The sequence below is a fragment of the Oryctolagus cuniculus genome, chromosome 12 (genome assembly GCF_964237555.1).
Source record: "Oryctolagus cuniculus chromosome 12, mOryCun1.1, whole genome shotgun sequence".
Classification (NCBI taxonomy): domain Eukaryota; kingdom Metazoa; phylum Chordata; class Mammalia; order Lagomorpha; family Leporidae; genus Oryctolagus; species Oryctolagus cuniculus.
This window is the reverse complement of record NC_091443.1, coordinates 86,474,937-86,495,363: the sequence shown is the minus strand read 5'-3', so window position 1 is coordinate 86,495,363 and position 20,427 is coordinate 86,474,937. Positions and strand designations below refer to the sequence as shown.

Below are 20,427 nucleotides of genomic sequence, written 5' to 3'. Positions count from 1 at the left end.
GCACTTAAGCTACAACGTGCACTGGGGTAGTTTCATTCCCCTTAGCTTTTCTCCAACTCTAGAGGCTTAGTAAGTAGGACAAGGCTTCTTCTCAAACAAAAACGTGCTTCGGATCACCGGGATCTTGTGAACAATGCAGATTCTGATTCATAGCTCGGGTGGGACTTGAGATTTTGCATTTCTAAAAGGTCCTCAGGGGAACACCCTGAATAGTGTGGCTTGGTCGCTGGGAATGTTAAGCTAGAGTGATGTATAGAGCCTTCTTCAAATAGCAAACTGAATATGTGAGGTGGATAATGTTAACAGAAATTAAGGGACTGTCATTGTGGCACAGCAGGTGAAACCACGGCTGCAACACCAGCATGCCCTCTAGGAGCGCTGGCTTGAGTTCTTCCTGTTCTGCTTCTGAGCCAGCTCCCCGATAATGCGACAATGCGTCTGGGAAGCAGCAGGTGATGGCCCACGTACTTCAGCCCCTGCCACCCACATGCAGACTCAGATGGAGCTCCAGGCTCCTCATTTTGGCCTGGCCCAGCCCTGGAGGTTGTGGCCATTTGGGGGAGTGAACCAGCAGGTGGAAGATCACTGTCTTTTCCTCTCTGTCATTCTACCTTTCAAACAAACAAATCTATTTAAGTAATATGGATTTCATAAAAAATTTTAAAATGATTATGGGTTTCATACTAAACTGGCTTTTGAAAGACAAGACCTCAAACACTATCAGATATTTATCTCAAAATCCTTTCAGGTATTCACCATCTTCTGTGGGGACCCAGAGTTGACAACATGAATTCTAACTTGAACGCTAAAACGTAAGAGCAACAACAAATGCTGAATGGAGTTCCAGCATTTTCCTAGTATCTCCTTCAGTCTGTTCAGATCAAGTCTAGGAGGTGGGCAGAGCAGGACTGATTTGTCCTCGTTCTGTGGATAACACAATCGAGGCTCAGGCAGGTCGAAGGGCACTTGGATCGCCCTTGGCCAAGCCCAGGTGGGGGAAGATGGCTCCTCCCGGTGCCTGTGTGCCCGGCCCCCTTCTCCTGACACAAGATTCTGTGCAACTTCAGGTCTCCCTCAGGGCCTGGGCATCCAGACAAGGCAGCTCTGGGGGCTAAGGAGGCGAGAGCAAGGACCCCTAGCCAACGTGTCCTCAGACGTGCAAAGTAACAGGGCTGGTGACATTGCTCCCCTTCCTCTCCTTGGCCCTACCCTGCAAGGCAGGATTGAAAAATGTTACTGTGTTGTCTACACTGAAAACAAGCGTGTTTGGGATCCAAACACCCAGCTTGCTATCTTCTTGCCCTGGCTGTTTATGGGAAAGCAGAAGGCCGCAGGCCACCAGCAGCACTATCACCAGGCGCCGCCGTAGCCTGTCAAAGTTCTCGGGCCTGGGGAGCTGCGGTGGGAAGGCAGAGATGCGTTCTACAGGGCCTGAGCTTCTGTCCACCATTCCCATAAGCCCAGCACTCAGGAGTCCCAGGGCACCACTTCCAGCCTTGGCAGTTTCTACCCACAGAGGCTCAAACACAGGGCAGAGTGGGCATATGGCCTTGCAGCTAAACACTGGCTGGGGCGCCTGTGTCCCACACGGGACTGCCAGTGGCACACCCGACCCAGGCTCTTAATTCCAGCCTACTCACTAATAGGCACTCTAGGAGACAGTGGTGACGGCTTAATCCACCTGAGAGATGTGGATTGAGTCCCTGGCTGCTATTGGCTTTGGCCCAGCAGAAAGCCATTGCAGGCATTTGGGGAATGAACTAATGGATGGAATTGTTTATCAGAGATCTCTAGTGGGGCCAGGCATGCTAAAGTATAGCTGGGGTTACAAACTGAGGTTGAGGATTGGAGCAGATCCCACCTTGAACCCTACCCCATACATAGGTTACTTCCGGGGCCAGTGCAATGAATTAAGCCGCCGCCTGCAGCACCAGCATCCCATATGGGTGCCAGTTTAAGTCTGGGCTGCTCCACTTCTGCTCCAGCTTCCTGCTAATGTGTCTGGGAAAGCAGCAGGGAATGGCCCAAGTCCTTGGGTCCCTGTACCCATGTGGGAGACCCAGGTAAAGCTCCTGGCTCCTGGCTTCAGGCTGGCCCAGCCCCCACTGTTGCAGACATTTGGGGAGTGAACCAGTGGATAGAAGATCTCTCTGTCTCCCTATCCTCCCACCGTAACTCTGCTTTTCAAATAAATGAATCTTTTTTTAGAATGTTATATGAAATGGAGGGTATAAAGGAGACGGTTTCATCCCGTGGCCCCTCCACTGGCTGTCAGAGAGGCAGTAAGGGAGGAGGTTAAGGGCACAGATCTTCTAGGCTTGCATCCTGGCTCTTAACTCTGGACACACTGCTAGACCTTCCTGAATCTGTTTCCTGACCTGTGAAATGGCTGTGGGTTGCTGCAGGGATGCGGGCTGGGAAGAGGGGAGCCCTGGGCCTCAGCCCTTCACTTGCCTCGCCCTGGGGCCTGTTCCGAGGGGACACAAAGAGATGATGCACACCCACTGCTCAGCATACAGCAAGTGCTCAGGAAATGCTGATTCCGAGCAGGAGTTGGGCTCAGTACCCAAAGATTTAACCCAGGTTTAAGTTTTCAGAAATTATTTTTATTTATTTTAAAGGCAGAAAGAAAGAGAGAGCGAGTGAGAGAGAGAAATCTCCCATCTGCTCTTTCACTTTCCCAAAGGGTATAATAGCCAGGGCTGGGTCCGGCCAGAACCAGGAGCCTGGATCTCAAAATCTGGGTCTCCCATGTGGGTAGTGGGGAAAGACCCAAGTACTTGAGCCATCACCTGTTGCTTCTTAGGGTGCACGTTGGCAAGAAGCTGGACTGGAAGCAGAAGCAGGACTCAAACCCAGGCACTCTGATATACGATGCAGGTATCCAAGAGGCCTCTTAACTGCTGTGCCAAATGCCAACTCCACTGTATTTTATTCTACTCAAATTCCATTCCTTCCTATGTGACTCAGATCAACAACCCAATTCCATCTCTTTAATCCACTTGCTGCCAGCTGGCCCCAACAGCTTTCCTAATGCATCAAAGTAACTAAATTTTATCCAGTTCAATTCTTCCCCCCCTACAGATGATTAATAATGACAAATATAGGATGCCCAGTTACATTTGAACTTTAGATAAGCATCAGCATAAGTATGTTCCATGCTATATTGAACTTTCAATTAGAAATCTTTTTAAAAAGAGACTCAAAGTTAAACAAATGTATTTTATCTGGCAACCCTACCCTAACATTATTGCTCAGGGATAGTTGGTTCTGTGCAAAAGTTACTGCTTCTTTGTGCTTGTCTGACACTTTGTATTTTCAATCCTTAATGTGTATCCAATGTTTTTAACATCTAAAAATAGTTTGCGCTTATTTAGTATCTTATTTAATCTTTGTACCTATACTTGGGGGTGGGTTTCCTTTTTTAAACTACTTGCTTATCTGAAAGGAGCACACACACACACACACACAGAGAGAGAGAGAGAGAGAGAGAGAGAGAGAGAGAATGTGTGTGTGTGTTCTCATCTGCTGGTTTACTCCCCAAATTCCCACACTAGCCAGGGCTGAGAGACCTAGAAGCCAAGAGCCAGAAGTCAGGAACTCAGCCAGGTCTTCCACATAGGCAGCAGAAACCAAACTCCTTGAGCTGTCAGTACTTTCTCTCAGCATCTGCATCAGCAGGAAGCTGGAATCCAGAGCTGGAGTTGGGAATTGAACTGGGGTGCTTCCATATGGGATCTGGCGTCTTCACCACCACCCTATACCTGTGGTAGGTTTTATTTTCAATCCAAGGTAGCAGGCACCACCCACCAGCTGTTTCTAATCTACCTCTCCTTCCTTGTGAACATATCAGAGCCCATTTTGGTTGTGGTGCAGCGGGTTAAGACGTGTGACGCCAGCATCCCACGTGGGCACCGGTTCAACCACTGCTCCACTTCCGATCCAGCTCCCTGCTAAAGAGCCTGGGAAAGCAGAGGAAGATGGCCCAAGTGCTTGGGTCCCTGCCACCCATATGGGACACCAGATGGAGTTCCTGGTTCCTGACTTCAACCTGGCCTAGCCCCAGCTGTTGTGTCCATTTGGGGAGTGAACCAGTAGATGGAAGCTCTCGCCTCTCTCTGGTAACTCTGCATTTCAAACACATGAATAAATCTTCATTTTAAAAAAAGAACCCCATCTTCTTCCTACCTGCCCTTCCTAGGCCTCAGGCCCAGCAGCAGGCCCTGGTTGACCCAGGCTGGTGAGGCAGGGCCACCACCTCTGCTCATCACCAGTGGAGGCGGCTGGCACATATGACCATATGTAGGAGCTGGACTGTTGGGAACTTTGAGGAATGGTTCCTCTTGCTTTTCCCTACTCCTTTGCTGCTGGACTGTATCATATCTGGGTGTGATGTGCGGATGTCAAACACTTATCCTGAGCAGAGACTGGCAGAGCAGAAAGACAAAAGCAATCTGGGTCCTTGGTGATGGCACTGAGCCTATAAAGCCCGCCTTTGGCTCCTCCTCCTTCATTCTTCATCTGCTGTAATAAGGCTGCTATTGCTAAGCTGCTACAACTTGGGTTTTCTATTCCTTGCAGTCAGCAGCACCCTGACCCATGCACCCTGCCTTACAGGTAGGAACAAGTGGACTTGCCCCAGTAACTTGCACAGCTGGTGCCCAGCAGAGAAGGGTCCCAATGCCAGTCTGAGTGTCGGAGTCCAGGCTGGAGGGCATCTTGGCTAAGCCTTGCTAACCATGGCTCCCTAAGGGCTGCCACCATAACTCACGTTCCCATTCCCACTGCTGACAGACATCGAGGCCCTTCATTAACACAGCAGCACATTTGCATTTCACTTCTGACTGTCTGTGGGTGTGCTACGGTGGACTGATCTTTCTCCCCCTAAGAGATAAAAATGCATGCTTCTATTATCTTGGCACACTACCACGTGCCCACACCTGCCCCCATGGCTGACTGCCCACATGGCTGAAAGAGGGCTATCTCTCTTATTAAAAATGCATTTGTCCCTAGAAGGATGAAACATCTTAAAAGCACACATTTTTACATTAAGTAAGAATTATAAAAAAAAATTGAGAAGTGTTTTTTTGAAGTCATAAGACCTGCGGCTGGTTAGCAAGAGGGCTGGATGCTTTAAATTGGTTTTTCAGCCTTTTCCTCTGAATCTCTTCATTTTTCACATCAACTACATTTCTGTCAAAATGCAAAGATTTCATCCTCTCTGTTGAGATTTAAAGAAATTTCCTTTTAAAAAATATTTTTTTCTAATAATAAAAGTGGGATATTAAAGACTGTAGATGTCATGATATCATCAAACTATCCTCATACAAAATGGACCAAATGGCAAATTTTACGTGCTCTCTATTTGGCCTGCTCTGTTTTACGTCGCTGTACCAGGATGCATGATGTGGGGTAATGTATAAGCAGAAGTTTCTTTGGCTCACGATTCTGGGAGCTGGAGGGTCCAAGGAGTGAGGCGCTGGTATCCTGGCGAGAGTCCCTGGTGCGTCACAGCTCGGCGGAGGAGAGGACCAGCTGCCTGTGGAAGAGAGCAGGCACGTGGAGTGGCCTCGGTTTACAAGCATCTGCTCTCGCGAGAACTGAATCACTCCCGTGAGCGCAGCAAGGCCAGGAGCTAGTCACCTCCCACTACACCCCCCCCCCCCTTAAAGATCCCACCTGCTCAACAAGGCCACATCGGGGACCAAGCCTCCCGCACATGAACCTGTGGTGACAAACTATACCCAAACCTTGCAACATCTCACCACAGTTTTAAAAATTAACAATGTAAGAGCTGGTGTTGTGGTGTAGTGGGCAAAGCTGTCGCCTGCAGTGCTGGCATCCCATATGGGGGCTGGTTCGAGTCCCAGCTGCTCCATTTTCAATCCAGCTCCCTGTTATGGCCTGGGAAAGCAGTGGAAGACAGCCCGAGCATTTAGGTCCCTGCCTCCCATGTGGGAAATGTGGAAGAAGCTCCTGGCTTCTGGCTTTGCCTGGCCCAGATACAGTCATTTGGGGATGGACAAGCTCTGTTGCTCTGTCTCTCCCTCCCTCTCTGTAACTCTTTCAAATGAACAAAAAATTAAAAAAAGTAATACTCCAAAAATATTGAGATTTATTTATTTATCTGAAAGGTAGAGTTATAGACAAAGGAAGACACAGAGAGAGATCTTCCATCTGCTGGTTAACTCCCAAGATAGTCCCAATAGCCAGGGCTGGATCAGGCCAACGCCAGGAGCCTGGAACTTCATCTGGGTCCCCCACGTGGGTGCAGGGGCCCAAGCACTCAGGCCATCTTCTACTGTTTTCTTAGGCACATTAGCAGGGAGCTGGATTAGAAGTGGAGAAACCAGGATGCAAACCAGAGCTCTGACAGGGGATCCCAGTGTCAGAGGCAGCAGCTTTACCCACTGCCCTATGGTGCTGGCCCCTTGATCTATAGACTTTTAAGTGTGTAAATTATATGGCATATGAGTTACATGTCAATAAAGCTGTCAAACAGAACTGGGTGGGCACCTGGTGCAGTGGTTGCTTAGGATGCCTGCATGTCGAATCAGAATACCTCGGTTTGAGTCCTAGCTCTGTTTCTGATTGGGACTTCCTGCTACTTTGTACCCTGGAAGGCAGCAGGTGATGGCTCAAGTACTTGAGTGTACCTACGTGGGAGACCTGAATAGAGTTCTGAGCCCCTGCATTCAGCCTGATCCAGTCCTGGCTGAAGCAGGCATTTGGGAAGTGAACCAGCAGATGTGAGGTGTGTGTGCGTGTCTGTCTGTCTGTCTCTCTCTCCTCCTGTATGTCTCTGTCTTATATGTCTCTGTCTCTTGCACTCTCTGCCTCCCTTTCAAATAAGTAAAAATAAATAATAGATGATCTGACTGCCAAATACTTTCAAAGGCACCCGTTTGCAAGCATTAATTAACAGCCTTTGCAATTACTTATGTCTTATTCTGATATAATTTCAAGCTTACAGAAAAGCTGTGAGCATTTTACATGTGTTTTAATCAGACATGTAGACACCCAAAGAGGGGAATTCAGAGCTGAAAGCAAGGATTATGGCATCAGGAAAAAATCCATTGTGTCAAATAAACACCTTAATATCTCTGCAGTTCAACAGCCTTGCTTCATTACCAGTTACAAAAGAGATGGCCTTGCGACACGCCTGGTGCCTTACACCTAAAGAATCTGTGCATTGTCTGTCGTACCTGTTCAGCATTTTTACATGTTGAAAGCCGTTCAAACTATATGTGTGCACACTTTACAATCAGAATACACGTAACAACATGTGGGCTTCTAACTGCTCTGAGAATATTCATTGGAAACACCCAGAATTGGCAGCAAAATGCACATCTGATCTCTCGTGAGGTTTATCACCCTCCCCCACCTCTGTACACCTGCAGCTCACTCCTGGGGAAGGCCCTCCCCTGGAAGTGGTTTCTCCCACACCTGACGGGAAGCTGGGAGGGCCTCTGGGTCCCTCTGCTAGCTGATCTTTCCAAGGGGACTATGTCAGTGCCGGGAGATTCTGTGTGGGGGTGGGCGGGGCTGCCATGGGGGCCTCTTGGGTGGGATTTGAACCCAACAGTTCTTGTTGACACCTCCAGCCCACGTGGGACAAGACCCCAGGTTCCAGCTGCCCCGCAGCCCCCATCGCTGACTGGTGGCAACCTGCCACGTCACGCTGCCACCATCTCTCCTCTTCCTGTGCCCCAGCTCTGGACCCCTGAGCTGCACCTTTCAAGAAGTGGGACCAGTGCGGGTGGCCTTGGTCCCTTCCCTCTATCTCACCCTAATGTCCACGCCTCTCCTCTCCCTGCCCCCAGCTCCGGTCAGGGCTGCAAGCTTCGTGGCTACAAGGTAAGTCTTGAGGCGATTGACACCCCCACTGTCTGCTGGAAAGCAGGGAGCCAACTGTCTGACTGCCCTCCCAGTGGGAGGCAACAGCCAAGCACGGGTCTCACTTAACATAAGCTGTACGTCCTGCAAAATCAATCATCAGCCCCACCCCAAATCATCGCGCAAGATTGGGGGGTGCAGTGGGGGGGTTCTGAGGGGGAGAATTGAGGGGCGGCTTCTAGGGAGATGACGCTGTGCCTCTCAGAAAGGTTTCTCAGGGGGAGCTGCCCCATAGCTGGAGGGCTCCACCCTGCTCTAAGTTTCCAGCTGTGGGCTCTCTTCTGGAAAAGGGGAAACCCCACTGTCATGTTAGGAGCTAAAGACAAGGAGGCAGGTGCTAGGCCAGGGGCCTTTACAAACAGGAAGGTGGCAGGGGTGTGTGCTGAGGACGACGCCTGCTAGAGAGAGGGGAGGAGAAGGTTTGCGAAGGCCCTGGCGGGACAGGGCAGGGCAGCATGTGCAGGGGAGAACCAGGAGCCCCGCCTGGCTGGCCTGCAGCGCACTTAGGACGGGGGGCCCGGTGATTCTGGAAAGTGCTGAGCTGCGGCCAGCTCTGAGGGCTGCGAGCGCCCGGGGAGGAGGCGTGGGCTTCCAGCGGCTTGATGGCCACCCTCAGAGCCCTGAAGGACAGCGACATAAAAGGATGTCTTGTAGTTCACTGTAACCTTTTCTGTATAGTATCTCTGTGATAAATTCTATCACAACGCGCTGTATATTTTAATAAGTTCCTACTTCTGACATTTGTTTTTAAAATTATAGGGTGCATAACACCCCAGAAGAAAAACTCCCATGGGATTTTGTATAACCAATAATTAAATTACATTCTATATGTAGCTATTTTAATATAGTAACATGGTGTGTGTGTGTGTATGCATAGATTTCATTTCTATTAAATTATAAGCCCTGCTAAGTAATTGTGAAGTCTGGGTAAATCAGTCAAGTCTATAGAAGAACAATGCCCAAGTCAACACAAGTTATTGTTCTTATTTGCCTTTTCAAGTAAAAGAATAACTTTCTTTGGAACAGCTCCACCCAGTGCCTACCGACAAGCAGCTGTGCTTACTGGTCTTATAGCATTCTCCCACTTCTGCAGGAACACAGGCAGATAAGTCAGCAACTTTTGTGCTTTTAGAAACATAAGCTGAGTTTCAGAGGCACTGTGGCATCGTGGGTTAAGTTGCTGCCTGTAGTGCCGGCAGCCCATATGGGTGCTGGTTCAGGACCTGGATGATCCACTTCCAACCCAGCTCCCTGCTAGTGTGCCTGGGAAAGCAGAGAAAGATGGCCCACGTGCTTTGGAAGTCTTGTATCACAAGCAAAGGCTTAACCTGCTGCACCATTACACACACACACACACACACACATACACACCTATATATGTTTATATATATATATATATGCGAGTGTATATACATATGTACTCGTGTAGAGAGACATACCCATGTGGGAGACCCTGACTGTTGTGGCCATCTGGGGAGTGAACCAGTGGTTGGAAAACCTCTGTCTCTCCCTCACTCTGCCTTTCAAATAAATACATAAATCTTTTTAAAAATTAGTTTTTTCGATTCAGTCACTTAAGAATAAGTTGCAGATATCGTAACTCTTCATCCCTAAACACTCCAGCATGTAACTGGTATGAACACGGTATTCTTTTATACAACAACTATACAATGACAAAAGTCAGATAATTTAACATTAATAATACACATGTTAAAATAAAACTCCACTCATTCTTCCAACAATGTCCTTTGAAGCAAGTTTTTTTCCCCTAATCCACTGTCTAATTCAAGGTCACACATTTCATTTACTCTTCATTTCTCTTTAATCCCCATTATCGGGATATATTCCTTAGCCTTTGTCTTTCATGATATTGAGAGTTTTTTTAGAAAGATTCTTGAATGTTGATCTTATTATTATTTATTGTCTCTCTCTTTGTGTTGAGAGACAAAGAGAAAAAGTGGGTGAGTGAGCTCCCACCCACTGATTCACTTCACAGATGCCCTCGACAGCTGGGGGTGGGTCAGGCCAGGCCAGGGACTCAGTCCTGGTCTCTGACGTGGGCTACAGGGAACCAAGTACCGCCTCCTAGGATGAGCATCAGCAGGAATCTGGAATCCTGAGTGGGAGCTGGGACTTGAACCCATGCACTCGGATATGAGATTTGGGTGGGTGTCTTAGCTACCAGGCCGAATGCCCACCCCTCGACATTTCCGAGGTCGACATGGAACGTGTCCCTCAGCTTGGACTTAACTCTTGTCTCATGACTGGATGCAGCCGCCACGTGTTAGGCAGCAGCACTAACTTGGCTGTCCTGTTTGCGGCTGCATCCTCCAGTGCTCTGCTGCAGGGGAACCCTCTTCTCTCGGAAGGCAACAATTTGTGCGGAAAGACCGAGATGGTAAACAGCCTGCTGCACGACAAATCTTCACCTGGTGGCTTTAGCATCTGTTGGTGATTTTTGCACAAATCATGTATGAGTGTAACAGTTACAGCATAGTGATTCTTACCTATCATTGCATCCACACCTGCCACTTGGCATGAAGAAGAATCCTGCATCCCTCCCTCCCTCCCTCTCTCTCCCCCTACCCACCTGTCTTTGCTCTTCTAAGTATCAGCATGGGATAGGTTACATGAGATCAACTTTTACAGCTATTTATTCTGATGCCCAAACTGTCCACAGTTTGCCCGGTGTGAACCCTCCACAGCGGCTTCTGTGATTTTTTGGACATGTCTCCATCAGTTCTTTTTAATTAACTGAGGTCTTTTCCATTACTTTCTGAGCACGCCCTCCTTTCCTGCTCCCGCATGCTGTCCCTGTCCCCGTTCTGGAACCAACCACTTCTCCCAGGAGCCCTGGTTCCTTTGTGTGGAGAATTGTACTCAGACCCCAGGATCTGGGGGCTGGATGTGTCGGGCGGTGTATTCGAGAAAAATAAAACAAGCTCAGCCGGTCACGTGTGGTCCGTGGGCCATGATCTAGGCAATGTCCTCTCCTTTCTCTCTTGGTTCTTACTGGACCGGGCTTGCGGGGGCACCGGTGGTCTCTTACTCAGCACCACCTGCTTCCCTTCACAGGGCTTGCTGGGAGGGGCCAGACTGGGGAGACGATGGAGGATTCTCCCTGGGCTCCTCCCTCTTTTGCTGCCTCTGGGGCGTTGATGTCCCTGGGTTCTCCCCTTGGGTGAAGCTGAGAGTGTGTCTTACTCTGAAGCTTTCCAACCTTCTCCCATGTCCACGAAATCCACCCCTTCTCCAGTCTCCAAGTTTTTCAATGCACTCCCTGTGGAATTAGGCTTAATATTTGAGCTCCAGCACCAGTTCTTCCACCGGTGTGCCTAAATACTAGGCATCAGTTTCCAGATCTTTAAAATGGGGGAGTAACCCTCAACATCATAAAGTAAATTAATGTGTTGGTGTGCTTTTTGAACCCTAAGACCTCTATAAAAATGCCAGGGGCCATGATAACCACAAACTAAGTCTTTGGGTATGTTAAGAGCTTGAGGAATTAATGCTCCCACGTTTTCAAGGCAGCCACTTTGAAGCCAGAGAGATCTAGTCTGCCAGGAATGACTTGCGTGGCCTCGGGCAAAGTCACGTGATCTCTCTGGGCCTCCGTCTCTTCATCTGTACAATGGGGAACACAATGCCCCCCTTGCAATTGGGTTGTGTCTGCTGAGCTGCTGGACTGACCAGGCCTGGGGTGGGAGGGAAGAGGGAATCCGGACTGAGCCGAAGGGTAAGAGTGATTCCCAGCCTTGGCTGCACGGCAGAATTCTGCAGGAGCTTCCTAAATCCTCAACACCCAGCCTGTACCCCAGGCCGATTCTTTAAGAATCCTGGTGTGGGAGAAGGGTGAGACCAGGCATCCATATTTCTCAAAGCTCCCAGGTAGCTCCTGTCAAGTGACTTGACAAACCTAACTTCCACCACCCCTTCTCTTCTGTCCTTTGGGTCCACGACCCCCAAGCATAACTAATGTACTCAGGAGCGAGTGCCAGCAGACTGCAGGCGTCCTGCCCCCAGCCGCCTCCATCCTGGGCTGCTCCCTAGCCCACATGTGAAAAATTCTGACTTGCGTGTGACCTGTGAAGCTTTGCGTCTGTATGATGTACTTGCTAGCGCCTTGGTGGTGACCTGCAGCCCAAGGGCAAGGTGGGGAGCCAGGCCCTGCAGGGCAGACGCTCCAGGCCCTCAAATACTGGCAGATACGGCACTGGGGCTGCCCTACCTGAGGGCGTTTAGGTCCAAATGACAAAGTGACGTCATTTGCAAGCTAAAACGGTCAGATGAGGGCATCAGCATGCCTTTATCGGCGGCTCACCACCACTCTCCCCTGGCTACAAAGGATCTTATTTTTAAAAAAACTCTCCTTAATGATAGTTATATACAGAAGTGTTGTGGTGCTTTCAAAACATCAACAATATACTTCAGTGTGTAATAAGCACATTGCACATTTAACCGGGTGTTAGACAGACCTGTCATCCAGCCGGCCTGCGGGGCTGTCGGCGGAGCACGCGGGCACCCTCCCATCTTGGGCTGTCCCCTAGCCCACATCTGCATACGGTTGACCCGGAAATGATGATGAAGCTTTGAGTCAATACGCCGTCTTTGCCTAGGCTGTTATTCAGTTTCTCGGCCCCTAAGGCTGGGGGGCAGTGGCTTTGTCAAAGGAACGGCTGGAGAAACAGGAGCTGCACCCAGAAGTCCTGGCTGCCAGGATCCCCCTCTCCTTCCTTGAGTGGCGGCTTCTGCTGTCTGGAGAGCTTTCCTCTTTCAGGGGTCCGCCTGGGTCCGCCTGCCGTGAGGCATGCTGGGTACATAATGCAATAAACCCTGCAGGGGACTCTCAACTCGTCAAGGTAGAAGCCGAGGTTTCTCCAGCATCTGTGCACTGCTCCTCTCCTATGTGCTGGGGCCCTCAACTCTGCAAGGTGGCTCTCACCCCCACCCACTTTCCAACAGCCAGACAAAGGCTCCGAGAAGTCAACTACGTTGTCCTGACTTACATAGCTCACAGGCACCATAATCAAGACTGCAACTCAGGGCCGGCGCCGCAGCTCAATAGGCTAATCCTCTGCCTGTGGCGCCGGCACCCCGGGTTCTAGTCGGGGTGCCGGATTCTGTCCTGGTTGCCCCTCTTCCAGGCCAGCTCTCTGCTGTGGCCAGGGAGTGCAGTGGAGGATGGCCCAAGTGCTTGGGCCCTGCACCCCATGGGAGACCAGGAGAAGCACCTGGCTCCTGCCTTCGGATCAGCGCAGTGCGCCGGCCGCAGCTGGGGCCACGGCGGCCATTGGAGAGTGAACCAACGGCAAAGGAAGACCTTTCTCTCTGTCTCTCTCTCTCCTGCCTCTCTCCACTCTGCCTGTCAAAAAAAAAAAAAAAAAAAAAAAAAAAGACTGCAACTCAGGATTGAGCAGCTCCACAAGGCCACGGCCCCGAGTTCCTGTTTCCCGAGGCCCGGTCACCAGCTCCGCTACCTCCTCTGGCTCACAGGGCCGCAGGGTTTCTTTCACAAGCAAGTCGTACCTGTGCCCCAAACAGGCCAGCCGAGAGATGGGTCCTGTAAAAGCTGTGTCGTCCTCCCAGAATGTTTTCCTCTTACCATGGGAGCAGCCTCATGGGACCGCCTGCTCTGGGAAGGTCACTGTGCGTGTGCGTCCTGCCCCTACTGCCCACCCTCCCGTTTGTCTTGGATTTTCCCCCTCAGTGTGGCCGCTCTGCTTTGCGCCTGTCCATCATTGTCCCCTCTGGGCAGTAGAAGCTACAGTTGTAATGAATTTATCTTAAAATTTGCTCTTGATTTTTATGTACAATTTTTTGAATTTTTTCAGTTTTTATTTATTTGAGGGAGAGAGTAACAGAGCAAGCTCCCATTCCACTGGTTCACTTCCCAAATGTAATCAGTGGCCGCTAGTGGGGGCCCATGGAAGCCAGGAACTCGGTCCTGGTCTCCCACATGGGTAGCGGGGGCCCAACCACTCAAGCCATCACAGCTGCCGCCCAGGTGTGCGTTAGCAGGAAGCCGCAGCCAAGAACAGAGCCGGTGTCAAGCCAGGCACTCTGATGTGGAATGCACGTGCCCCTCCCAGCATCTGCACCTCCAGGCCAAAGGCCCACAATCCTGGTTTTTTAAGATTTAGGTCTGCGGCATCTTAGAATCATAGCATTTGAAAGGCTCGCCCAAGGCCGGTGCCGCGGCTCACTAGGCTAATCCTCCGCTGGCACACCGGGTTCTAGTCCTGGTCGGGGCACCGGATTCTGTCCCGGTTGCCCCCTCTTCCAGGCCAGCTCTCTGTTGTGGCCAGGGAGTGCAGTGGAGGATGGCCCAAGTGCTTGGGCCCTGCACCCCATGGGAGACCAGAATAAGTACCTGGCTCCTGCCATCGGATTGGTGCGGTGCGCTGGTCGCAGCGCACCGGCCGTGGCGGCCATTGGAGGGTGAACCAACGGAAGGAAGACCTTTCTCTCTGTCTCTCTCTTACTGTCCACTCTGCCTGTAAAAAGAAAAAAAAAAAAAAGAAAGAAAGAAAGGCTCGCTCACGTGCGCCTCCATGTAGCTGAGGTCTACAGCTGTTAAGCAGCTGGGTCTCCATACTTGAGGAATGTCTGCCATGAGTTAGCCGTCGTCCTCAAAAATGCCAAGTCACAGGCTCCCTTTGTGTCTGTCCCACAGTCTCCTCCCTCTCTCACTGACTCTGCACCATCCTTCCGGGAGCCTTCAATCTGCAGACGAAGCCAGGTGGGCACAGAGGAGGGCACAGGCGGCCACTTATCCTCACCCGCAGCCCGGCGGGACGCTGGCCCAGTGCAGCTCTGCTGTGAGGTCGCGACTCCATGCAGAGGTCCAGGGACTGTGCCGCGTCCCCGAGGAAGTCCCAGTGACCTGGAGACCTACACCAACTCAGGCCCTGGCATACAGCAGGCGCTTAGTGAGTGACTGCTGCCGAAACCAGCCCGGAGCCACACAAGGTGAGTGTTTTCAGGCACCACGCTCTTCATCGGCCAATTCAGAAATCCCATCTAGCTTTAAAGAAGGATTTCCGACCTCAGAAAAGATGCAGACGCGGGAATCCCCTGGTCCCTGGCCCCACCTGCCTAAGCCAGCCAGGATCCCTGCGGGTGGGCCGGGACCTCAGGTAATTCCAATGTGCCCCGTCGACGGGCTCAGTGGAGCCCCCAAGGGGACTAACTTTGAAAAGGTCAGCATTGTGGGTTAAGCTGCCGCTTGCGACAACGGCATCCCATATAGTCCTGGCTGCTCCACTTCTGATCCAACTCCCTAATGCCCTAGGAAAACAGCAGCAGACGGCCCAAATGCCTCGGCCCCTGCACCCACATGGGAGACTCGGATGAAGCTCCTGGCTCCTGACATCGGCCTGGCCCAGCGCTAGCATTGCAACCATCTAGGGAGTGGACCAGCAGATGGAAGACTTCTCCCTACACACCTCTGACTTTCAAATAAAATAATTAACTATTTTTTGAAAAAGAATAGTTACAGCGATGGTTAGGAGAGCACAGCCCCTGTGTGAGGCTCACAACCACCTGCTTGGTCACACAGTGTTATCGTTCTAGTACATACACACACACACACACATACACACACAGCCCGGCACACTGGGTCCATTTCATGGCACTGATGTGAAGCAGGTGCACTGTGGTTGAGCAGTTCTAAGTGGAAATTTCCCAGGTGGCTCCAGCCTGTTACACACCTTGGGGTAGAGAGGGGGGAAGAGTCTGGAAGGTGACGCAGGGTGGGTCCCAGGCAGAACTCCCCTTGCCACTTCACCCTCGCTGCTGGGGAAACCCAGGTATCTGCTGGCGCTGTTGATGGCCGTCAGGTTCTACACCTGGAACATGGGAAGAACAGTGACTGAAGAAAGGAGCACCGAGAGTGTGCTAATTCAAGGGCTGGCCCTGGGCCTGCTAACTCACAGGTTTACCAGGCCCCTTATTAGAATACAAAAGATGCCATTCTATTGTTCTAAAAATTATGCATTTATGTATTGAGAAGGAGGGAGGAAGAGAGAGAAAGAGAGAGAAAGCAGTAGAGAATGAGCTCCCATTCTCTAGTTTACTCGCAAAATGCCTGTAGTAGCTGGAGCTGGCCCAAACTGTAGTCAAGAACTGGGATCCCACGTGGTGGTGGGGGCCCAGTCCTTGAGCCACCACTGCTGACTCAAACCCAGGCACCACAGCATGGGATGCAGGCATCTCGACTGGCATGGTAATGACTGGGCCCAGAGTTGAGGTTTTTTTTTGTTTTTTTTTTTTTTTTTAAGATTTATTTATTTATTTGAATGGCAGAGTTACAGAGAGGCAGAGAAAGAAAGGTCTTCCATCTGCTGGTTCACTCCCCAAATAACTGCAACGGCTGAAGCTGTGCAGATCTGAAGCCAAGAGCCAGGAGATTCTTGCAAGGGCCCAAGCACTTGGGCCATCTTCTACTGCTTTCCCAGGCTACAGCAGAGAGCTGGATTGGAAGTGGAGCAGCTGGGATTCGAACTGGTGCCCATATGGGATGCTGGCACTACAGGCGGCGGCTTTACCCGCTACGCCACAGCGCTGGCTCCCAGAGTTGAGTTTTAAAGAGGATATTCCAGTGCTCAACACTGAGATCACAGCGAGCCACTCATGGGTGACAGTAAATGTGTCCCCAGGGGATACGGACCCAAGGATGCCCTTCCAGGAGTGGCCACAGGAAGCAGGCGAAAAGTCCTTTTCTGTCTCAAGATTTCATTCAGGATCTAAAGAAACGATTCACAGTTACACACTTTCAGAACTCACTGCTTCCAGACTCGGGCCCAGGAGGGCTGGGGGGAAGAGGCCGTCTGTCAGCAATGGTCTCGTCTTGTCGCTAAGTCTGGAAGATGCTTCCAGCTTTCAGTGTCTCTCATGTTTGTGGCCATCTCTTTGCGAGAGTGGCCAGAGTGGTGCTTATACCCATTTCATGGATGAAGAAACTGTGGGCTGAAGTTGCCCAACAGAACAGAGACAAAACATCTGGTATTCCCAGGAGGCGTGCCAACCCTACCGGCCCCACCAGAGCAGAGTTTGAAGCTCCTGGCCACCGAATGTTCACCAAAAGGCTGCGGTGGGCCAGGCACAGTTTGTGATGTGAGGAGGAACAGTGGCCGAGTTGCTAGACGGTGAGTGGTGAGTCCCTCTCTGCTTCCAACCTGACCGTGGCCGGGGTCTCCAGTGGAAATCTCCACTGGGGACCCAGCCCAGGAAATGCAGCCGCTGGGGCCCAAGGCTGCAGCTGCCGGCATTGCTTTCAGTCTGGTCAGCTGGTCCCCCCCAGCTTGGGCTTGTGATCGGAGTCCCCACCCCACCCCCACGCTGTCTTTCATGTCCCAGACGTTTGGGGTCTGCAGGGTCACGTCAGGAGCCAGCAGCCAGCAGCCCCCTCCTCACTCGCTGGCCCAGGCGTTCCCTTCGCCTCTGTTTGAATTACGGATCCTGGGCCACAGGCCCAGTGACTGCTCTAAGTCAGGTGCTGGAGGTGGGAAAGCGGGGAGGAGGGAGGCTGGGGAGCTATTTTCATCTCGTCACAGCAGCCCCAAAATACCAGCTTCCCTTCAACCTTATTTAGTCTTCATCTAAAAAAAGTCAAGGCTGTGACTCCGCTGAGCCTCCAAGTCGCTCCCTGGGCTCTCGGCTCCTGTCTGGGGCTGTTCCGAATGACGTCCGTAGACTGGATGAGCAGGACCCTGTACTTGGGCGACTGAAAGAGCTTCTGGAACCCAGCCCCCCTGGCTTTTGAGGCCAGGGTGAAAAAAACACTGGTGTGCGGGAGTCCAGCCTGCTGGTTTTGCTCATGCTTACTTTTAAATAGCATGGGTGGGGGTGGACTTGCTCAAAGAAAAGTGTGTTTCTAGCCTTCCCGAGCAGAGGGCAGGGGCCTGCAGCTGTCTTACGGTGAGCCCAGGGAGCACACCCTACCCAGTGGAGCCACACGTGCGCCTGCACAGGGAGGCACCCCCGTGGGCACAGGAGCCACACGGCAGGGCCACGGGTAGGGCTAACACGTTCATTTATAGTCCCTTCTCTGCACCAGGCCAGCCTGAGGGAAGACCATGGAGGAGGGTGCGTTTGCACAGCCCCTGCCCAGACCACATTCTACAGTCCTGTCCATGCCGTAAAACAAAACAAAACAAAACAAAAAAAAACCCTTATGTATTTATTTTACTTATTTGAGAAGCAGAAATAGACACAGACAGATGTAAAGATGGAGAACACTCCCATCCAAGGTTTCACTTTTGTTTTTTTTAAAGATTTATTTATTTGCTTAAAGGCAGAGTTAAGAGAGAGAGATTGTCCATCCTCTGGTTCACTTCCCAAATGGCTGTAACAGCTGGAGCTGGGCCAATCTGAAGCCAGCAGCCTCCTCCCGGTCTCCCATGTGGGTGCAGGGACCCAAACACTTTGGCCATCTGCTGCTGCTTTTCTCAGGCCAGGGACCCAAGGACCTGAGCCATCACCTGCTAGCTGTCAGGGGGAACATCGGCAGGAAGCTGGGACCCAGAGCAGAGCTTGGGCCTCAAACCCAGACTCCCTGATGTGGAATGTGACTGCTCCAACCAGTAGCTTAACTGCTAGGCCAAAGGCCCACCCCACAGTGGCTGAAGATTTTGAGGCCATGTTGTACCTGCACAACCACAGGTGCCAGCGGCAAGACCGTCTCCAAGCGCTCGTCTTGTGAGCCGTGAGAACCTGGGGCATGAGCAGCTAGCGGCTTTTCAACCCTGCCTAGAACTGCCCAGGAAGGAACTCCCAGCCTAGATGGTGGAGGTGGTTCATCCCATTTGATTGACACATCAAAGCCTTAAACAAGGTAAGAGCCCAGCTGCTGAATCACCAGGATTGATCTGCTTTTTCTTTTCTTTGTACCTGTCTCACTCTGTCAGCCCTAAGGACTGAGTTTTACATGGCACTGGGACCCTTTAACATACGCCACCCCTGGTGTCTCTCCCGGTCTTCTCTATAGCCCTATGGCCAAGGGCAGGTGCCTGTTCCCAGACACAGACGAGGGGACCGAGGAAGCGAGTGGTGAGGCTGCTTGCCCGGGGTCTGGGAGCAAGCTGGCCACCGCAGAGCCAGGACAAGAGCCTGAGGAGCCCAGTCCTGCTGCCCTCTGCGGCTGTGTGTTTTCCGCTCAGCCGCCCTCTCTCCCACACTGGAGAAGAGCAGGCAGCCAGGCTCCCAATGCCTCGTGGCCCACAGGGAGGCGGCAGCTGGGCCCTCCTGGTGATGGGTGTCCCCAGCTGTGTGCAGCCAGGGAGGACCTGTTTCTGAGAAGCAGAGAAAAAAACAGGGCCCTGGGGGCCGGCGCCGTGGCTCACTTGGTTAATCCTCCGCCTGCAGCACCGGCATCCCATATTGGCACCGGGTTCTAGTCCTGGTTGCTCCTCTTCCAGTCCAGCTCTCTGCTGTGGCCTGGGAAGTCAGTGGAAGATGGCCCAAGTGCTTGGGCCCTGCACCCATATGGGAGACCAGGAGAAAGCACCTGGCTCCTGGCTTCGGATTGGCGTAGCTCTGGCCGTAGCGGCCATCTGGGGGGTGAACCAATGGAAAGAAGACCTTTCTCTCTGTCTCTCTCTCTCTAATTCTATGTCAAATAAATTAAAAAACAAAACAAACAACAAAAAACAAAAAACAGGGCCCAATCGTGCCTGGGAATCAAACGCCTGGCATCCAGGACGGCCAAAGACAGACACACAGCCGTGGGCTGTGCTTGGGGGCATCCCTGTCCTGGCCTTGCCTGAGACCCTGGCCCGGAGGAGGGGTAGGGGCAGGGCCAGCTGCTGGTGTTAGCCCAGTTTGGCCCCAGAGGAGACGCACTAGGGCTGCGGCTCTCAGCTGCAGACTGGTGCTGGCGTGAGCCCGGAGCAGCTGTCACAAGGGGGCCCTCACGAGTCCCAGCCTGGTGAGCGCGTGGCAGCCTGCAAGGTGGGCAGGTGGAAGAGAGGGAAGGAACGGGTGCCGCTGCCACAGCGCATGCATAGGCAGGGGGTTCTGGGGGCCCTCGCTCCTGCATCTCTGAAACTCGTTTTCAGGCTGTAGGGTTGGAAGCTACCTTAACCAAGTTAGTTTTTTAATTGAAGTGGGTGTTTGATGAGAACAGCTAAACTCTCCCGAAGACACTCCTGTACACCTGGCTGGAAAAAGTCACCTAACATCCCTCCCCCCACCCCTCCCACCCTCCTGACCCCACCGGAGCAGGAGGAGGACCTGGGACATGTCACCTGTCCTGAAAACAGTGAGGGGAACCCCCACCAAGGCACTGCATCTGAGCCTTTGCTTTACAGTTTCTTTTCTTTTCTTTCTTTCTTTTTTAACAGGCAGAGTTAGACAGAGAGAGAGAGACAGACAGAGAGAAAGGTCTTCCTTTTTCCATTGGTTCACCCCCTGAAATGGCTGCTATGGCTGGCGTGCTGTGCCGATCCGAAGCCAGGAGCCAGGTGCTTCCTCCTGGTCTCCCATGGGGTGCAGGGCCCAAGTGCTTGGGCCATCTTCTGCTGCTTTCCCAGG

At 51.8% G+C, this 20,427-nt stretch overlaps 1 protein-coding gene across 4 annotated transcripts in view; it reads right to left on the bottom strand.

Moving 5' to 3' along the window:
• USP3 (ubiquitin specific peptidase 3) overlaps window positions 1–20,427 on the bottom strand; it is a 192,882-nt gene that overhangs the window by 157,044 nt on the left and 15,411 nt on the right. For 2 of the 4 annotated variants that reach the window (XM_051821889.2, XM_070054357.1), the window contains exon 1: window positions 5,395–5,419. The exons of 1 other annotated variant lie outside the window; for it this stretch is intronic. In XM_051821889.2, coding sequence (XP_051677849.2) covers window positions 5,395–5,404 — 10 coding nt within the window. In that variant the 5' untranslated portion in view covers window positions 5,405–5,419. Of the gene's footprint in view, window positions 1–5,394; window positions 5,420–5,444; window positions 5,546–20,427 lie in introns of those variants that run through there. One more of the 4 variants, XM_051821891.2, reaches the window with a different exon arrangement.